General features: G+C 38.6%; 1 protein-coding gene and 1 long non-coding RNA gene across 2 annotated transcripts in view; one reads left to right on the top strand and one right to left on the bottom strand.

The window, feature by feature from the left end:
- Positions 1 to 21,494, bottom strand: part of LOC135778983 (uncharacterized) — a 55,056-nt gene that overhangs the window by 1,627 nt on the left and 31,935 nt on the right. The window contains 24 exon segments of the mRNA XM_073812798.1: positions 85 to 180; positions 283 to 510; positions 885 to 1,199; positions 1,551 to 1,853; positions 1,997 to 2,309; positions 2,354 to 2,718; positions 2,803 to 3,117; positions 3,200 to 3,502; positions 3,849 to 4,154; positions 4,304 to 4,603; positions 4,889 to 5,200; positions 5,278 to 5,341; positions 5,548 to 5,599; positions 7,266 to 9,052; positions 12,006 to 12,064; positions 18,370 to 18,432; positions 18,621 to 18,671; positions 18,816 to 18,878; positions 18,991 to 19,068; positions 19,165 to 19,215; positions 19,347 to 19,406; positions 19,878 to 19,973; positions 20,075 to 20,305; positions 20,386 to 20,700. Coding sequence (XP_073668899.1) covers positions 85 to 180; positions 283 to 510; positions 885 to 1,199; positions 1,551 to 1,853; positions 1,997 to 2,309; positions 2,354 to 2,718; positions 2,803 to 3,117; positions 3,200 to 3,502; positions 3,849 to 4,154; positions 4,304 to 4,603; positions 4,889 to 5,200; positions 5,278 to 5,341; positions 5,548 to 5,599; positions 7,266 to 9,052; positions 12,006 to 12,064; positions 18,370 to 18,432; positions 18,621 to 18,671; positions 18,816 to 18,878; positions 18,991 to 19,068; positions 19,165 to 19,215; positions 19,347 to 19,406; positions 19,878 to 19,973; positions 20,075 to 20,305; positions 20,386 to 20,700 — 6,126 coding nt within the window.
- Positions 14,721 to 18,516, top strand: LOC135779194 (uncharacterized). The gene is made up of 3 exons (XR_010544706.2): positions 14,721 to 14,842; positions 17,049 to 17,499; positions 17,732 to 18,516. It is a non-coding gene; the product is annotated as an uncharacterized lncRNA (long non-coding RNA).

The following is a 21,494-nucleotide window of genomic DNA, read 5'->3' as shown; positions in this document are numbered from 1 at the left end:
GACGAACATCAGCTCAACTCACAAACATCAGACTGACTTTAATATTTCTACATCTGATTTGATTGAATAAGACAGAAGTCTCACCTCTCTGAGTGAAGTGTTTGTGTGTGTTTGTGTGTCTGTGATCAATCTCTTCATAAACTGCCTCAGTCTGAGTCCTGTGTCTCCTCTTAGAGAGAGCTGTGAGTGTAGACACACAAACACAACACATGACTGATGATACACTGAACAAGACTGTAGTAAGATTGATGTCTGATGTAGTTCAATATGTCAGATGTGTACTTGTATGTGATGTGTGGATCTCTGTACCTCTCCTCATCTCTCTGTTGTGTTGAATCAGTATCAGCAGCGGCACTAAGAGCAGTAAGAGCAAAACTCCCAGTACAATCACAACCACTGGAGGATTGAAGAGAGGAGGAGTTTGTGGAGGAGTCACTGATCTCCTGTTTGTCTGAGAAACTGAAGGAGAAGCTGATGTTGTTGTGGCAGGAGTTGTAGACACTGATGAATCTGTAAAATTCATGAGTTCGCATTGACATGTAATCGATAGGGAATGAGATAAAGCATATTTGGCGTGCTGTCCGAGGAGAGGGCTCCGAGCTCGGAATTTTAGCACGAACCCAGAGTACTCCCCCATCTTTAACTGTGATAAATGAATCTAGATGAGAATGAGGTGATGGGGTGGAGGAGGGATGCTGCAAAAAAATCTGTCACGGGACAGAGGTGAGGGACTGCCATTTATAGGGACCTCTTTGCACTGATTGGTTGGATCACATGACCATGCTCCTCCCGAACTTAGTTAAATAAACTTCATTAAACAAACACACATATTAAAGTAAGTGCTAAAATTATAATGAATTGATCTCTCAGTGTTTTCCTCTCACCTGCACAGATGAGTCTAACTTGTTCTTTGTGTGAGCAGTCAGTGTGATTTTTCAGGACATGAGGACAGTCCCACAGGTGAATCTCACTCCCTCTGCACTCGACTCTGTTCATCCACACAACACCTTCACCAGCACCAAACGCTTCATTCCCATCAGCACTCAATGCTGCTCCACAACCCAGCTGCCTGCAGACCACCTGAGCATCTCTGATGTCCCACAGATCATCACAGACTGAACCCCACACAGAGTTATGATAAACCTCCAGTCTCCCCGAACACAAACCCTTCCCTCCACTCAGTCTGAGAGGAAGATGATCTACATCACACACATCAAACAACATTTACAACAACACACTGAAACTGTGTGGAATGCCCATAAAAAGAATATGTATTTTATAATATTATAATTGAAAAAAAAAATGTAGTCCTCGTATAAACATACTTGAACATTGTCTCCGATGTGGAGATGGTGAGTTAGAACATGACAGATGATTCTGAGGAGCTTCATGAATCACATCTGAGAATATAACATGATAAAATTTATTCATCCCAGAATTTAAAGAATAACATTATTGAAATCTCACACTGCCGTATTCCATAGCATTTATACATTACACAAGGCAACAAGTACAAACTTGACCACAGGGCAGTTAAAATGTTATCTTACCAGAGCAGGTAATATGAGCCACCTCATTCTGACTACAGTAATTCTGTCCCCAGGGTGAAGTCGGGCACTGCCACAGATTTGAGTCGTGTGGTCGACATTCAACATTATCCAACCAGTTATGAGCTGATGGCACTCTTGGTGTTGAATAAGACAGACTGCCAGATCTTCCGCAGTTCAGCTCTTGACAGATTAGACTCCCTGTGTCACTTTCCATCTGATTGTTGCAAACATTACCCCAGGATCCATTGTAGAAAACCTCCACATTCCCTTCACAGCCTTCAGTTAACCTGAGCTCTTTAAACTCTAGATTGAAAATACAACTTATATCAATCACAGTCTGGTACTTTAAATGTGCTAATTAAACATTTTACAATGAATGTATCGGATCAAAACATATTTATATATATTTAACCACATTAACTTCATAACTGCATGTTACTCCTTACCTGAGCACACGACTCCTACATCCTCCTTGTGTTTACAGTCATGATCTCCCCAAACCCGTGAAGAGCAGCTCCACAGTGACGTCTCATTCCCCTCACAGTTCACATCATCCAGCCATATGGGTCCAGAACCAGGACCAAACCAGGCTGGTACTGGCTGATTACTGAGAGCCACTCCACACTGCAGCTGTCTGCACACCACATGAGCATCTTTAATATCCCAGGAGTCATCACACACTGTACCCCATGAGCCTTTGTGAAAAACCTCCAGCCTTCCTGCACAATCTCCACCAGAACCCACCAACCTGATGGAGTTCTGACCTAAAATCAGACAAAGAGTTAACTACAGACTATGTAAACCCATTTTAATTAATCATATGGATAGATATTATAATTCTGACCAAGGCAGGTGATTGCCAGCTGTTGTGTTGTGCTGCAGTTGAGAGTTTGTGGAGAGCTGCAGTTCCTCAGATGATCTTCAGTCCCAGAGCACTGGAAGCCCATCACACACTCATAACTGTGTTCATCACTGGATGAAGAGGAATTAGTGAAGTTCAGCACAGAGCCACAGCCCAGCTGTCTGCAGACCACAGAGGATTCAGTGAGACTCCAGGAGTCCAGCAGAACTCTCCTCCAAACCTGATGAATGTAAACTTCCACCTCACCCTCACACTCTCTCTCTCCAGACAACCTCACTCGACCATCATGAAGAGACAGAGAGGAATCTGGAGAAAGGATTTGACATTTTCAGATTGATTACGATCACACTACAGTAACTTCATGTTAATGACAGAGTGAAGTTCACTCACTAGAACAAATGACTCCAACATCTTGTTTATGAGAGGATTCAGCTCGACTCCATGAAGAGATTGAACATTCTGAGAGTTTTGTTTCATTCCCCTGACAATCAAACACATCAGCCCAGATTTCACCAGATCCCTCTCCAAACCAGTCCACTCCCACAACAGACACAGCAATCCCACAATTCAGCTCTCTACAGAGAACATTGGCAGCTCTCATATTCATGCACTCATCACACACTGAGCCCCATTTACTGAAATACTGACGCTCAACTCGACCAGAGCAGATATCAGAGCCGTTCACCAGTCTGAGGTCAGAGAAACCTGGTCAAAGAACAGAGATTTTAGTCAAGCAGTATAAAACACAAATTGTAAAATGTGATTTTTGTAAATACCCCATTTTTACCAGAACATGTAAGTCCCACAGCATTCTCATGTGTGCAGTTGTCTTTCGGAGAAAGCGATATTGGACAGAGAGATATATGAGACTCTTCACCGGTACATTGAATCTCTTGTGTCCACACCTGCCCCTCTCCTTTACCAAAAGTATCTGCACCCAGCAGCTGTACAGGAACCCCACAGTTCAGCTCTCTACACAGAACCTCTGCATCTTTTTGGTCAAAGGCAGCATCACACACTGACATCCAGGTGTTCTCTCGAGGCATCTCAACTTTCCCAGAACAGCGAGAACCTCCAACCAGCCTGATTGCTTCAATAAAACAATAGCTCAAATATTTGTCATTTATAAAGACAATATTGTCTTATGAATAACAAAAAATACCCATTTAAGAAATTTTCAGAAATAATATTTTCCAAAACTATGTATTTCATCCCTCTCCCTGCACTGCCATCATCAATTTACAATATTTACAGAAGGCAACAAAATTAACAGAACAAATCTTGAGTGGGAGAGAAAAAAAATGCAAGGTGGTGTCTCAAATGCTGTAGGAACAATGCAGTATATTATTTAAACTGGTGTGAAAAGGTATAATTATATGAGAGTTCTGTGGGGAAGATATGATTGGCAGTGATGACATAAGTCTAGAAGGTCTTACCAGAGCAGATGACTCCAGCATCATTAGTATGGTTACCCTTCACTCCCCATTTAACTGATCTACAGTTCTTCAGTGTGGACTCTGCTCCTCCACAGCTGACAAAATTAATCCAGATTCGTCCTGTTCCTTCTCCAAAATGAGCATTTATTGGTGCATCTACAGCCTCTCCACAGTCCAGCTCTCTACACACCACTGCAGCATCTGTCAGATCCCATCTATCATGACCCACTGTTCCCCATTGACCATCATAGTAAATCTCCACTCTGCCAGCACAGCGACTGCCACCACCAACTAATCTCAGTGTTTCTGAAAAAGAAAGGCCACATTAGAAGAAGAAAGATTTAAAATACATACACATATAAATACATTTAAGACATATTAAATATATTATACACAATGGTTTATGTTGTAAGTTTCATGTTTTACTAAATGTCATTCATATTTTATTCACCTACCGGTACACACAAGGGCCACAGTGTTGTCATGGGAACAACTGATGGATGAAGATGATGTTGGACAAAGATCAAACTGATATTCATCTCCTCTACATTGAATCTCTTGTGTCCACACCTGCCCCTCTCCTTTACCAAAAGTATCTGCACCCAGCAGCTGTACAGGAGGTCCACAGCCCAGCTCTCTACACACAACCTCTGCATCTTTTTGGTCAAAGGCAGCATCACACACTGACATCCAGGTGTTACCGAGTGGCACCTCTAATCTTCCAGAACAGTGAGAACCTCCAACCAACCTGACACCTAAAATTACAAAGTGATGATTTACCATTTGCTTGTGTTTACATCTTTGACACGATCTTACTCAGTCAATATTAAATATATCAAGGTTATATTATCATGAAGAATCTTCTTTACATTATTTAGGATGATTTTATGTAGAAAACAGTAAATAAAAAATATACAATAAAAATGGCTTTAGCTGAGTCACATAATTATGTCTAGGCTTGATTTTAAATTGTTGTTTTTATACCGTGATTGGTTTAATGTAGTAATTTGCTAATACTTAAATGTAAATATTTAACATACCTGAGCATACAACTCCCGCATCTTTATTGTGCTTACAATTATGGACACCCAGTTCTCTTTCAGTGCACATCGGTGTTGTGGACTGTGGTCCGGCACAGAATATGTCGTCCTTTGCAATTTCTCCTGATCCCGGTCCAAAGTAAGCAAGATGTATGGTATCTAAATTATTGCCACAGCCCAGCTGTGTACACACCATTGATGCTAGTTCTGCATTCCAAAAATCATCACACAACGTTACCGATTGACCATCTTGAAGAACCTCAAATCTACCAGCACAAGGACTGCCACCATTCACCAACCTCATAGTCGAATCTAAAAATATATGAAATAGATTCATTTTAATTTTTTTCGCCCAAAATTTCTTTTTTTTACCCCAAGTGTGTACTTACCAGCAGTAATGGTCATTACTACAGAGGAGAGTAAAATGAGTGTGAGACAGATCTCCATAATCCTCTACTGTACACACAGACTGAGAGAGAATAATGAAAAGTCAATGTAAAGAGAGAGAGAGAGAGAGAGAGAGAGAGAGAGAGAGAGAGAGAGAGAGACCAATCACGCTCTCTGTTACCTTATTAGAAATAAGAAAGGAAATCATCAAACAACTTGAGTGACAAATCAGAAGAGATATTTTTGATTTTCTCCATATATATCAGCAGAACGTCAGCGCTGATGAACGACGCTCCTCCCTCCATGTTCAGAGGAGACAAACACCTGCAAGAGTGAAGATAAATTTACATCAAATAAATGAAACACTTCAGTATCTATTCAGCATTAAATCCTCTTGTGTGCAGATGTACAGGAAACTTTATGATCACTTCACACACACTCATACACTTTAATATAAACACAGAGATATCCAGAAGAGTAAAGTACTCAAGTTTTTACAAGTAGACTTTTCAAATCCATTCTTCATCAGAGTGTTTTTTTTACTTCACTACTTTTCATATTAAACTTTATTTAATACCTAATTACATTAAAAAACAAGTACCTGAGAATAGTTAAGACAGTACTACAATTTAATATACTTAAGTTACAGCCTTAATTTAAGGGTAAAAAGAATTTGTATTTATGAAATGAATAGTAGTGAAGTAAAAGTTTTTTTTATATCAGAGAGTAAAACACTGACAAAGTAAAGATAGTTGAGAAGTGAGTAAAAATAATTCACACCTCTGAATATATCGCTGTATAAATTTATTAAATACAACATAAATTAAATTAAATTGACATTTCTACTCAGTTTATTTAAACAAAAAAGACAAAGCATCCAATAAAATACAAAATAAATCAAAATTAAAATCACATTATCTGTTGTAAATAAATAAATAAAAATAAAATCTGTTGCAGAACTATAAAACATGTCTACATTAAATCAATCAGTAAATCAATCAATATATCTACAGAATATAACATTCATACAGCAGCATCTCAGGTCATTTAATATTGTAATGCTTTATTTATACACTAGATGTCAGTCACAGATCTGTCAATCAAAGCATCAGTAAATGTTGAAGGATCTTCACTATGCTCATGTTTTGATGTTTTGATGTCTGATTTCACTGCTGAACAGCCAAAACTGATAAATCCCCACACATATCCCACAACATTCACTACACTCTACTACACACCAAAACACAAACATCTGGTCTATATTGTAAAGCACCTTAATATAATAATCTACAATGCCACCATCATGCCAGGGGACTATTTACAGGCAGTGTGTAATATCATTGCTCCTCCTGCAGTCACTGCTTAAACAACTGCAGATACTATAAGCTGTAAACATCTGATATTAGCTACATACTGTAAATGTAAAAAATATTACTTGACTAGAAAGAAATGTTTTTCCTGCACAACCCAGTATACAGCATGACATCTCCATTCAACTGGGCAACACAACCATTACTTCTCCAAAACTGTCAGAAACCTCTGTGTAGTCTTTGATTACGAAATATCCTTCATGATTGTAATGTTTGTTCTTTAATCAAATAAACGTTGTATGACAAACATATCTTTATTTCAGAACGATGCGCACATGGTGCAACTCTAGACCACAACAACACGACAACTCGTCTTCCTCATGCAGTATTAACATATACCGGTAAGTGCGTTACTACTGACATCTAGTGGTTAGACTAGGTATATACACATATCATGAAATACTCACTTATCATGACATCTCCTTTTTTTTTTTAGATTTAAGGTTTCAACATTACTGCATTTCAATTCTTACACACTTACTGAACAGAACATATTATGTGACAACATAAACATTATATACTTTATGTAAAACATCTCACAATTAACATTCAATTGTTAATACTCTCATTGGCATTGTAAATACTTAAATGTCTGATCACTTTACTAATGCATCTTTTACAGATCAAGTCTCTCAGGTGGTTTAACTGTGCGTTTGGATCTTCTCAATTCAGGTATGTGTGTTTCCTTTTTCTGTTCTGTATTGTCTATAACTGATTCTGTTTCAGATTCTACAGGTGATGTATCCCTTGGCACTGTTTCTTGTGTTTTCAGCAGACTTCTCCTATTTCTCCTCAGGATTTGACCATCCTCTGTTTTTACAGTGTAAGATCTTGGATAAATCTCCTCAAGGACTGTGGCTTTTCTATGCCAGGTATTGCAATCCTCAAGTCTTACAGTGTCATTGTTAGCAAGAGGTTCAAGACTCCTGGAGGTCCTGTCATAGTTTATTTTCTGTCTCTTTTTCAGTTGCATTTGTTTCTTTTGCAAACCTTTGTTTCTCTGTGGCTGTGTCAGGTAAGGCAGGGTAGTACGTAATTTCCTTCCCATTAGCATCTCAGCTGGAGATAAACCATGTTCCAGTGGTGAAGCACGGTAATTTAACAATGCTAGATACGGGTCAGACTTGCTGCTCGCTGCTTTTTTCAGTAGCATTTTAACTATATGCACTCCCTTCTCCGCTTTCCCGTTAGATTGTGGATATAGCGGGCTCGATGTCACATGTTCGAAATCATACTCCACTGCAAATTCCTGGAATGCTTTGCTACTATAACACGGACCATTGTCACTACAGACAACCTGAGGGATCCCGTGCCTTGCAAAGATCGATTTCATGTGTGTGATTACACTGGCAGTAGATGTGTTTGGAAGCAGAGCCATCTCCGGATAGTTAGACAGGTAGTCCACAACTAGTAGATAGTTCTTTCCATCTAGGAAAAACAAATCTGTTCCAATTTTCTGCCACGGCTCACTTGGCATGTCAGTGATGATCATTGGTTCTTTTTGCTGTTTTGCTCGATGACTTAAGCAGGTATCACAGTTTGAAACCATTCTGTCAATGTCAGCATTTATTCCTGGCCAATATAAGGCTGTCCTGGCTCTCCTTTTGCATTTTTCTGCTCCCAGATGTCCCTCATGCAATCTTTTCAGCATTTCTGTTCTCAGTGAATGAGGTATCACTATTCTATTCTTTCTCAGCAGGAGACCTTTTACCATACTCAACTCTGTCCTTATATTGTAGTACAGCGAACATGCTTCCTTTTTCCATCCTTCATTCAGTAGTTTGATGACCATCTGCAGCTCTCTGTCTTTTACTGTTTCAGCTGCAATCTGTTGTGACTTTGCATCGGTCACTGGAAGAGCACTGTAAATCATATTCACATGAAGAGTCACTTCAGCTTCTGTAGAGCTCTTGCGATGTGTCTCATTGTCTGAGGTAGCTCTGGAGAGGGCATCCGCCAGCACTATGTACTTTCCAGGCGTGTATATTAACTCAAAATCATATCGCTGGAGCTTCATCATTAGCCGTTGGATTCTCGGTGACATTTCACTCAAATTCTTCTTGATGATGGCTATTAGTGGCTTGTGATCTGTCTCCGCCACAAACTTTGGAAGTCCGTAAACATAACTGTGAAATTTCTCCACGCCATACACCAGTCCAAGGCACTCCTTTTCGATCTGAGCGTAACGACACTCAGCTTGAGTCATAGTTCTCGATGCATATGCAACTGGTCTCCAGTGTTTTCCTTCTTCCTGGAGCAGCACAGCTCCCAGGCCATCCTTAGATGCGTCTGTTGAAATCTTTGTCCTCTTAGATGGCTCAAAGAATGTAAGCACCGGCTTTGTCGTCAAGAGTGTCTTCAGACGTCCCCACTCTTGTTCATGGTTGTTCGTCCACTTGAACTCACACTTGTCATGTAGCAGTTCTCTCATGTACACCGTTTTCGAAGACAGGTTTGGTATAAACTTCCCGATAAAGTTAATCATTCCCATCACTCTTAACACTGCCTTTTTGTCTGTAGGTCTGGGCATATTGAGTATTGCTTCTATTTTACTTTTGTCAGGTTGTACACCACCTGCTGACAGCTTGTCTCCTAGAAATGTGACTTCATTTACTCCAAACTGACATTTTTGTTTATTCAGTCTCAGACCATATTTCTGTACTCGCTGCAAAACTTCTGTGAGCCTCTCATTGTGCTGTTCAATTGTGGATCCCCACAATATGACATCATCCACATAAACACGAACTCCTTGTATGCCTTCAATTATGTGCTCCATGGCTTTGTGAAACACTTCAGGTGCTGAAGAAATCCCAAAGGGCATCCTCAAGAAGGAGTATCTGCCAAAGGGCGTGTTGAATGTGCAGTAGTGTGTGCTATCTTCATGTAATTTTACCTGCCAAAAGCCCTGAGATGCATCCAGCTTTGTAAAAAACTTTGCACCTCCCATCTCACTGATAATTTCTTCCCGAGTCGGGATCTGATAGTGTTCTCTCTGTATGTTGGCGTTCAGGTCTTTTGGGTCCATACACACTCGTAGTTCTCCGTTTGCTTTTCTCACACAAACCATGGAGTTCACCCATTCCGTCGGCTGTTCCACTTTCTTTATAACTCCCATGGCTGTCATCCTTTCCAGTTCCTGTTTCAACTTATCACGTAGCGGGGCTGGTACCCGTCTCGGAGCATGGACCACTGGCTTTGCATCCTCTTTAAGTTGTATCTTATAGGTGAATGGAAGCGCTCCGAACCCCTCAAAGATGTCAGGAAACTGTTTTACTATACTTTCTACACTGTTCTGTGTGTTGGCATGTTTTATGTTGTATACTCTTTTAACTAGGCCTAAGTCTTCACATGCCTTGTCTCCCAGCACTGAGTCATGTCCATCTGGAACGACTACGAACACGAGGTGTTGTTCTTTATCTTTCACTTTTACCTTGAATTTGCATGTTCCTCTTGTTTCAATGCTCTGTCCATTGTAAGCTTTGAGTTGCACAGCATTTGGTTTAATATGTGGCTTGCTTTTCATTTTTCTTATATCCCTTTCAGAGATCAAATTGGCTTTGGCTCCTGTGTCTAGTTTCAGTGTTACTGTTGCTCCATTTATTTCCACAGCCACAGTCCACTTATCCTTCTCAAGACTGTTAACTTCAGCCTGTTCTACCATGCCCACAAAGAATGTATCACTAAGAGCAGTTTCTTCCACTGTATGGACTCGTTCACTTCGACTTTGCCTACTTTTTGTAATGCACTGCTTCGCAAAGTGATTCTGTCCTCCACATTTAGCACAGGCTTTGCCATAAGCAGGGCACTGCTTTGGTCTGTGTCTTTTGCCACATCTCTTGCAATTATACATTTCATTTTCATTTTGCTGTCTCCATTTTGATGAGCTTTGTTTTTTAACTTTCTCTGTCACCGCAGCTACTGACGAACTTTCATGTCCGCTTGTCTTAGCATTCTCACTAAACGTTTTAGCATGATGCTGCGCCACTTCACTGGCATGGCATATCCGCACTGCGTCAGTTAATGTAAGCTCAGTTTCTCTCAACAGTCTCTCCCTCATTTTCTGATCATTTATGCCGAACACTATTTGGTCCCGGACCATTGAATCATGCAGCAATCCAAAGTTACATGTCTTTGCTTTCAATTTGAGATCGATTAAGAAGTTGTCAAAAGTCTCTCCTTGAAGTTGCAGACGTGAACGAAAAACATACCTCTCAAATGTCTCGTTCTTTTTCGGTGAGCAGTGTGAATCAAACTTCTCAATCACTTTCTCGAAGTTTCCTTTATCTTCTGCTCGATCAAACACGAGCGTGTTGAATACCTCGATCGATTGCGGTCCCGCGACGGTAAGCAATAAAGCAATCTTTCTTGCATCCGACTTATCATCCAGACCCACTGCTTGCAAATACAGTGTAAATCGTTGCTTAAACGTACGCCATTCACAATCGATATTTCCAGTCCAGTTCACAGCGTCAGGCGGTTTTACACTTTCCATTTTTATAGATGACGACTAACTGAACTTCTTACCACTCCTGGTACCATGTAATGTTTGTTCTTTAATCAAATAAACGTTGTATGACAAACATATCTTTATTTCAGAACGATGCGCACATGGTGCAACTCTAGACCACAACAACACGACAACTCGTCTTCCTCATGCAGTATTAACATATACCGGTAAGTGCGTTACTACTGACATCTAGTGGTTAGACTAGGTATATACACATATCATGAAATACTCACTTATCATGACAATGATTACATTTCAAAGACAGTGCGATCATGTCGATTTGCGTTATACAATATCAGAAAGATAAACTCATTCCTTACGGAGCGTGCTGCACAACTCCTGATCCAGGCCCTCATAATCTCCAGGCTGGACTACTGTAATGCTCTCCTTGCTGGCCTTCCTGCACAGCCTATCAAACCACTCCAATTGGTTCATCTTCCAAAAGCCCTAAAGGTCTCATGTGACGCCGCTCTTCATCTCTCTCCACTGGCTACCAATTGAAGTGCGTGTCAGGAAGTCACTACTGCTCACCTACAGAGCTTTCACTGGCACTGCACCGGCATACTTCCACACTTTCCTGCATTCCAACACCCCATCCACAACGTTTCATTCAGCAAATGAGCAGCGCTTTGTCATACCTTCACAAAAGGGCACAAAATCACGTTCCCACTCATTTTCCTTTATTACTCCCTGCTGGTGGAATGATATTCATATAGGAGTCCAGTCAGATCTCTTGCTACATTTAAAAAACAACAAAAACCTTATCTTCCAAAAATACTTGAAAATTGAATATTGATTGCAGACACCTCTTCTATCTTAAAAAAAAAAAAATTAACTCTCTTCCTCTCCAAACCTGGACCAAACCAGGCTGGTACTGGCTGATTACTGAGAGCCACTCCACACTGCATCTGTCTGCACACCACATGAGCATCTTTAATATCTCAGGAGTCATCACACACTGTACCCCATGAACATATACAGTATAAAAATGACCTATAAATTATCATATCAATATATATAAATATCTATTGCTTAATCTATAAATATAACAACTGTCCTAATAAAAACCATTTCTACATTTAATAAATAAACCATTTAATACATATACTGAAAATATAATTTTCAATATACAGTACTTAGTACTGCATTTAATAATGTAATACTTCATTCATCTGCTAGATGGCAGAGCTGTCAATCAAATCATCAGTAAATGTTGTCATACATGAAGAATCTTCACTGTGTTTCATGTTTTGACTTTGTTCCCAATGTAAAAAATTTAAGTCTGATTTCACTGCACTTTTTTTAGGTCAAATTATTCTCACTGAACACAACACTAACAATACTCACAACCTTCCTCTGTCAGGACCGGGAAACTGGAATCAGGAGTGAGGACGCAAGTGCAAAGTTCTGGTTGAATAAATAACATTTAATAAAAATAGACAAGAAACAAAACACGAGAAATAAACATGTCAGGTAAGTAAACACAGGACCACTAAAACTGAGAACAGGTACACACAAGGAATCAGAGACAAGGAACCGGCAGAGAGTATGGCAGAGACAAGGGTATATACAGCCCCGCCGCTCCCATAACGCGCATCACGCGCTGTGCGTGGGGCACCACGTGCTGAGAGGGCACCAAAAATAATAGCCTAATGAAAAAAAAATTATAATGCTGAAATTATTTCATTACCCTATAGAAATATTATTAGGCACTTTTTATCCATGTATATATGTTACAAAAAAAGGGGGAACGAAATAATTTAATTGCTCTAGTCTAGAAAGTATGCCCCCAGCCTTTGATGGTCCGTGCCGGTTGATCGCGCGGGCGCCTGACTAAGTTTGACAGAGACCGTTGCTCAATCCGAAGGCTGCAGCCTGCAGAGGTCACATATCTAGCATACGTCATCAAACGTTCTTATTTGGTAATATTAACGATTATAAAGTTGACTATTATTCTTAGTTAATCTTAAATTGTTGTAATATGCTTATGACTTGCTAATGTAATGTTCAGTTAACTGAAATAAACCAGGCTTGATGACGTATGCAGCCTGCGACCTCGCGCAGGATGCAGCCTTCGGATTGAGAAACGGACAAGTAGGCAACTTTTGCAAATGGCCCCGAAAACACAGCAGGAGTCAGGATCGGAAAAAATAAAAAAAGAAGAAACTGCGGGATGATGCCCGTGCATCACTTGCAGGTAAGTCCATCATGTTTAATCATTCCTAAATAAGGGAAATGCGCATGGGCTGCAGCTGCTGCTAATCGTAATGCGCCTCGAACTTGCTGTGATGACAAACTATGTTGTTATAATTTATAATCTCAGTGCAAGCTAAATTGAGAAACATTACTGTAAAACATTACCTATGCATATGCATTTTACAAATAACTGACGCAGCTGTTACTTTCTTTACTACGTTTCTTTAAATATTGAGCAGTAGTTTATTTTGTGGTTTATTTTGACGTGATGGTGGCTAATACTTTCTCAGTAAAAGTTAACGTTAGCAGTCAGTGCACATGCTAGGCTAACAATTCCTGACAGTTAAATATATATAAATATAAAACGTCATTATATATGATATGAGGCAAACATTACTGTGACACTTAGTTCTCTGAATCATTGTTTTATTTAAGAATATTGAGTATTCTTGTTTACTTATTGATGTTTATTTAATGTAATTTATTTAAAGTGACATTGTGCATGGGAAAAACATGTCTGGATTATTTTGATAATTTAAGTTTGGTAATTTTTTCTATTTTGCTATTTTATAAAAGTTTGCACTTTCAAATGTGTAATGTGTGTTGGCTAAAGCTGTAAAGATTTTACTTTTTGCTATTATGATATAAATGTTTGGTAATAAAAAAATTAAACTGGCAAAAACAAACTCAGGGTCGGGGTGGGGGGCATTAAAAAGGAATTATGCTTAGGGCACCAAAATGGCTAGCAGCGGCACTGGGTATATATACACACACACACTAATAGACAACAGGTGAAACAAGACAGGCAATCAATGAGTAAGTGTCCAGGTGATAAGAATCAGAACAGACACAAAACATGACACGGACTAACCGTGACATCCTCAGACTTTGTGTTTTAACTCAATTTCTTAAATCCAGAAGAAAACATAGGGGCTCACTTTACTATAATAATTGCACGAGGAGACAAATCTCACCACAATCACCTCAACATTATTTTAACATCTTACCTGTTTGACTACATGGTCAAACTCTCATCGACCTCTGATACTGCACTCGTGCTTCTGTCCTAATCACAGCCAATCCGACAGAGAGCCAAATCACACTCATATGCGACCCATATTACTTTTATAACATCTACGACTGGTTAAAAAGTAACATAAATCAGTGTGAGATTGATTTATCTTCTACTGACACCATGCGGTCATGACTGAAATAACAGCAAACACTCTCACACATTAACGCGCTCCAAACATCACGCGCGCGTCGAAGACCACTGTGTGTTTTAATACAACTGTTTATTAAAACAGAATATAGAAAAAGTTTGTGTTTTTGAAGCGAAGTCATTGATTGTTGACATATATTGTGAATTTAAGACGTGAGGAGTCAAATCGATGTTCAATTTTGATTATTAATGCCTGAAGTCACTCTTACGTCATCATTGGTGGTCCTTTACTTGTCAGACGGCTCTGTTGTTGTTGTGGGAGCTCAACTGAGGTAAATCTTACATGATTCTCTAAAATGTAATTAAACTGAACGTCTGATAAAAGTAAACATGTTTAAAGTGATGCATATGAGGGTTCATCAAATAATGTTCAAAGATGTTTCTGATAATAGTTAAAGGGGGTGGGTAGACGATTGCTTGATTTTGTGCTTCAAATACTAAAACATTAATATCAGTGGGCTGTTCTTTAAAACAAGATTACGAAATAAGCCAGACTTATTTTGTGAGACTTATTGTCTGTAGATTCGGTTCCATTAAGCAAACTTGAAAAAGTTGGAACTCATGTACTATGGTAACTTATACTGGGGCAGGCTAACTGCCAGGCTAAGCCTCAGTTGTTGCTTAAGTAGACTTTCACTTACACTGAACTGTAAATGCCATGATATTACAGCTGACTCTCTGATTTTATTTGACTTTATAAACCACTATCAGTGTAAAAATTAACTTATATACAAAATTAAACACAATTTGTTACAATAATAATTAATACAGTATAGACAGTGTTTAATTATATGGGATGTGATAGACCTCTCAAATGTTTAGACCAATGCATTATACATTTTATTTTATTTATTTTCTCCTTTATGTGAAGCACTTTGGCTAGCCTTAGGGCTATTGGAAAGGTGCTATATAAATAAACTGACCTTGATATATGCAAAAAAATAAATTACAATCTTAAATACCCCAATTTATGATAACCTCAGCAGTTCAATTCTAACAATTATATTGTTAAAGGACAAGTTCGGTATTTTAGACTTAAAGCCCTGTTTTCAGATTGTTTATGGTGAAATAGAATGGTTTTGACTGAAATTTCAACATTTTCGGCTGCCCTGAGAATTTTCGCGTGTTTGTGTTTCAGCTCAGACCTCTACAATGGGTTTAATGGTGCACTGGAACAATCCTTCCTAAAATGCATTAAACTTTCGTTTACAAAGACGTGAAACTCACCGAGTGGTCAGGGGTGTTCACTGGTATGCTCACACAAAAATCGCTCCAAAAGACGCATTCCAACAGGTTTTATCGTAGTTTTTACCACCTCCATTGACATGTATTAGATGTGCTGTGAGGTACGGTATTACTCCGCGCCGGGAACTTTGTTTCTATTCTTGCAATTGGCAAAGGCGGATTAGCGCCACCACCTGGGCTGGAGTGTCTATTATTCAAGCTCTAAGCGGAAGAATGTACGGGTGTGAGGCGTTTGGGGAAATAGGTCCACAAGTTAACAACGAATGCTAAAACAGCTGTTGGAAAGCATCTTTTGCAGCGATTTTTGTGTGAGCATATCAGTGAACACCCCTGACCACTCGGTGAGTTTCACGTCTTTGTAAACGAAAGTTTAATGCATTTTAGGAAGGATTGTTCCAGTGCACCATTAAACCCATTGTAGAGATCTGAGCTGAAACACAAACACGCGAAAATTCTCAGGGCAGCCGAAAATGTCGAAATTTCAGTCAAAACCATTCTATTTGACCATAAACAATCTGAAAACAGGGCTTTAAGTCTAAAATACCGAACTTGTCCTTTAAAGAAGTGAAAAAAAAAGTTGTATCTAACTCCATATAATTGCAATGTATTGACCTACATTTATAAATAAATTCAGATTGTCTGTCATTTCATTTAAAGCACACACAAGTCAAGTACAGTCATTTAATTGTTTTATTTTTATGCTTGTGGTGCAGTTAAGTGTCCCTTCAGTCAATGCAAGTTATTTTAAAGATCTACAGAAGCCTACTTGTATCCTTCTCCTAACTTTCCAAATTGTTCATATTAAGGCAGCACTTGTTCAATTGCCAATTGGCCAATAACAATAATTGTTGGGAGATTCACACTATGAGCACCTCGCCACACAAGTAGGGCTTTAGATTTGATTTGATCCACGCTCGACCTCTAGGGCTGCTCAAAAATAGCATGCCGCACAATTATCTTGACTTCTTGAGCCTTATTCAAATTAGTAGGACTGCGTAAACCTCAACAAACCGTTATGGAACTGATTTAAGCGTTAATTCAAGTCAGGTTTTCCAAGCGAGTTTTATGGAACAGCCCTCAGGTTATCAATAATTTAATCAAACAAACTTTAAATATAAACAAACACAGCTGATAAACTAAATGTCTGCGTTGTACAATGTTGTTAACAGAAACAAGTGTATTTGAATCAGTTCTGCTTAAATCTTCTCTAATATCTGTCTCATATTTCCTCAGGAGATTTGCTTTACAAGACGAAGAGAGAAAACATGAACAGACAAACTACTTTACAAGAAAAGACGGATTTGTAACAGTCAACAGTTCAGTTAGAGGAGGAAAATCCAGAGCATCTGAAACATCTTTACCTGACTGAAAAGAAATGATTAGATGAAGATGAAGAAGAGGAGAGAAAGAAGAAGAGATGGAAAGAGAAAGCAGTGGATGAAGAGGAGAAACTCAAACACAACACCTGACATCTCTGCTGACCAAACTCATTCATGTCATGAAACAGAAATCACAACACAATCTCAAAGATAAACCTCACAAAATTATGACTGTTTATTATCATCTGCTTTTCATTTGTATTATTTTAAAATTGTGTTTTGTGTTTTATTGTTGTGTAGCTTTATTAAATGAACACATAGAAGATAATGAGAAGATAAAGGAGGAGCTGAGAGGATAAAAAGAGGTGAGGAGAGAAGAAACTGACCATGATAACATCCAGTAGATGTGTGATATAACAAAGATATTACATTATAACAACACACAGACAGATTCATCACACAACTGCACAGAAATACACATGTTATTAAGATGAAGTTGTGTTATTTGTTTTCTGTAGTTTCCTCAATCCTTTAATTTTATGATGAATCTTTTATGTCAGACACAAATCACTGATGTTTGATTTATTTTACCTGCAGGAATTCAAGACAAAACTCCAAGAAGAGTGAACTCGAGCTCAATCTACAGATGGATCTGTTACTGCAGAAGATCCAAACTCAACACAAATCATTCAATAGCAGTAAGACTCAAAACCCTCAGCTTTAAATTGTTTAAAACATTGATGTTGAAATGCACCTTCACACAAGAAACTGTGCTGTTAAGACGGCCGTTTAATTAAAACCGCATTTATTTACAGTATGATGCTCTCTGATATTTATTTATACTCTTGTCCAACCAGACATAAAAATAAAGTACATTTGTAACTTCTCTATAAAAGCAAAGCATGTGATATTCAATAAAAACTAATTGAGATATCAATAAAACATCAGGCACTGTAGCTTTAGTAGCAAAATTTGATCACTTATATGATTTTAAGCTGTAATATAATTTCATGACATGAGACAGTGGGTGTGGTTATTGAGTCACACAGTCCCTCCCACTTTGTTTGGCTCCTCCCCCACATCATCATAATCTGTTGTGTAAAACAAAAGCACATTTATATTCTTTTATTAATTGTATGAAGATTTTAAACTGAACTGTTTAAATAGATAATATATAAAGATAAAATATATTATAATATACATCTTTAAATGAGATCTAGAGGTTAATAACCTACCTAACAGGTTTGTCACATCTTCACTGTCATTCTTCACATCATCATACTCCTCCTGAACTCCCTCTGATGAAGTCACATGACAAACAACTCATATTGTGATTTGTAATACATCATGTCTCATGTCATAGACACATTTCTCTTTCTGACACTAACAGCTGATAAAGTCACAATGACTGGATTAATGCTATAATAGACATACATAAGAAACTTAGATGTACTGCTTGATAAATGTGCACTTCTGTGTAACTCACCTATTACACCTTGAAAGTTCTGTCCATTGATGATGACATCATCATAACTCTCTGTTGTGTTGACATACATAAGAGATAAACAACAAATCCCATCAGAATGACAAAGAGTCAATAAACCTACATTATATCTTTACTGAGCTTCACTTTAAATAGATGTTACCTTACAAAAACAGCCTAGAAATGAAGTCAAATCACCTTTTTGAAGATCAGAGTTTTGTCCTGTGGTGATGACATCATCATACTTCTCAAGTGTGTCTTCTACAAATATAACATAAGACACACGTCATCACACCCATAGAGATATAAAGTATATTTTCTCTTCATGTACAGATCTTATATTTCATCTTAATATAGAATAACAGAAGTGCACCTGTCTCACTGTCTGCTTTTAGTCCATCAGTGATGACATCATCATAGTATTCTGCTGGGACTTTATTCACCATCTCTTCTACATCAACACAAAACATGTTTGAAAACAAAATACAAAATATCTGTTTGTACATTATGACACCATGAAGTCTGATCAGTCAATAAAGTCACAAACCTTTCAGGTCACTGCCATTGGAGACATCATCATAATATTCAATCTTGTAGTCTTTTGTTATAAAGGTAAGAGACTCAGAAACTTTAGTATTGTGAACTGTAATGTGTATATTTGCCAAGGACTATCAAATAATTTGTCTTAATTTGACTCAAAACCTAAATATTGACGTTCAGTCCTCTAACCTGAGAGAAGCTCATCAGCATCTTCATATCCAGAATGCTGTTCTTCAGAGATGAGACTCCCTGTTAAAGTGAAGCAGAAGAGTCAGAAACATGTTGATCATTACAAACAACCTCAACCTACATTTACATCACAGAGCACAAGAATATCACATCAACCTATTTTATCTAGATTTATATTAAAACATTATTTAGACATTAAAAAATATAAGTTAACTTCATTCTGCAAACACACACCTGTATCCTGACATGAACTCATCTCTCACCGGATTCAAGACAAACAGACAGGAAGAAGCGCACACACACCTGCATATAAACTTACAAGCATATGAACCCCCCTCCCCATTAACCTCCAAAAATAATCACACACACACACACACACACACACACCTGCAGCTCTGTGGAGGAATTGTGTGGTTTGAAGCCGGAGGTTTAACAGGACTAATAATAGACGAACATCAGCTCAACTCACAAACATCAGACTGACTTTAATATTTCTACATCTGATTTGATTGAATAAGACAGAAGTCTCACCTCTCTGAGTGAAGTGTTTGTGTGTGTTTGTGTGTCTGTGATCAATCTCTTCATAAACTTCCTCAGTCTGAGTCCTGTGTCTCCTCTTAGAGAGAGCTGTGAGTGTAGACACACAAACACAACACATGACTGATGATACACTGAACAAGACTGTAGTAAGATTGATGTTGATGTAGTTCAATATGTCAGATGTGTACTTGTATGTGATGTGTGGATCTCTGTACCTCTCCTCATCTCTCTGTTGTGTTGAATCAGTATCAGCAGCGGCACTAAGAGCAGTAAGAGCAAAACTCCCATTACAATCACAACCACTGGAGGATTGAAGAGAGGAGGAGTTTGTGGAGGAGTCACTGATCTCCTGTTTGTCTGAGAAACTGAAGGAGAAGCTGATGTTGTTGTTGTGGCAGGAGTTGTAGACACTGACAAGTCTGTAAAATAAAAAAAAAACACACATATTGAAGTAATTAGCTAAAATTGAAATGCATTTATCTCATTGTTTTCCTCTTACCTCCACAGATGAGTCTAACTTGTTCTTTGTGTGAGCAGTCAGTTTGTTTTTTCAGGACATGAGGACAGTCCCACAGGTGAATCTCAGTCCCTCTGCACTCGACTCTGTTCATCCACACAACACCTTCACCAGCACCAAACGCTTCATTCCCATCAGCACTCAATGCTGCTCCACAACCCAGCTGCCTGCAGACCACCTGAGCATCTCTGATGTCCCACAGATCATCACAGACTGAACCCCACACAGAGTTATGATAAACCTCCAGTCTCCCCGAACACAAACCCTTCCCTCCACTCAGTCTGAGAGGAAGATGATCTACATCAAACACATCAAACAACATTTACAACAACACACTGAAACACATAGATTGAACACAGATTTTTACAATTTTATACAGTTTTATTTATTACATAAACATACTTGAACATGGTCTCTGATGAGGATATGGTGAAGTAGAACATGACAGATTACTCCGAGGAACTTCATTTAGCACCGTTTCTGAAATCATTACATGAGAAAATGTCAATCACGTAAGGAATAATTGATGATGGGCCATAGAATTTTCGAAATAAATAATTCAAAGGACCGGAGTCAATTATTCTGCTTATACCACGGTTACCACAAACATCGTTCTGGTGGTTATTTTAAGACATTTGACAGGCCAGGTTTGCGTTTTACAGAAAAATAATCAACACCTGTGGAACATTTCTCAACCAATCAGAATAAAGCATTCATCAGGCCTGTGGTATCCACCTTATATTTAACGTAAATGTGGGCGCCGCGCCGCCGCCATCTTTTAGCTCCTTTGCGCATGACTTCCGGTGAGCCACTAAAGCTAATGGTAGTATATTGCGAGGGACACAAGTGTGCTGTTTTGACTGGCATTTTAATGCTTCTTATGAAATCCAGGAAGACCGGCATCATTTGTGCAGTTAGGGGTTGCCATAATAGCTGATAAAAACGCTGTAAATCTCTACAAAACATTTATTTTGACCATAATACACGTACAAGAGCTGAATGTGTATGTGGTAGACTTGCACCCATGATCTGTATCCACATCTAAACCTCAACAGTTGTAACATTTTAAACCATCACCTGAAAAGGTTAAA

This window comes from Paramisgurnus dabryanus, chromosome 1 (genome assembly GCF_030506205.2).
Source record: "Paramisgurnus dabryanus chromosome 1, PD_genome_1.1, whole genome shotgun sequence".
Taxonomy (NCBI): Eukaryota; Metazoa; Chordata; class Actinopteri; order Cypriniformes; family Cobitidae; genus Paramisgurnus; species Paramisgurnus dabryanus.
The sequence above is the reverse complement of the archived record's forward strand: the minus strand, read 5'-3'. Positions and strand labels throughout refer to the sequence as shown.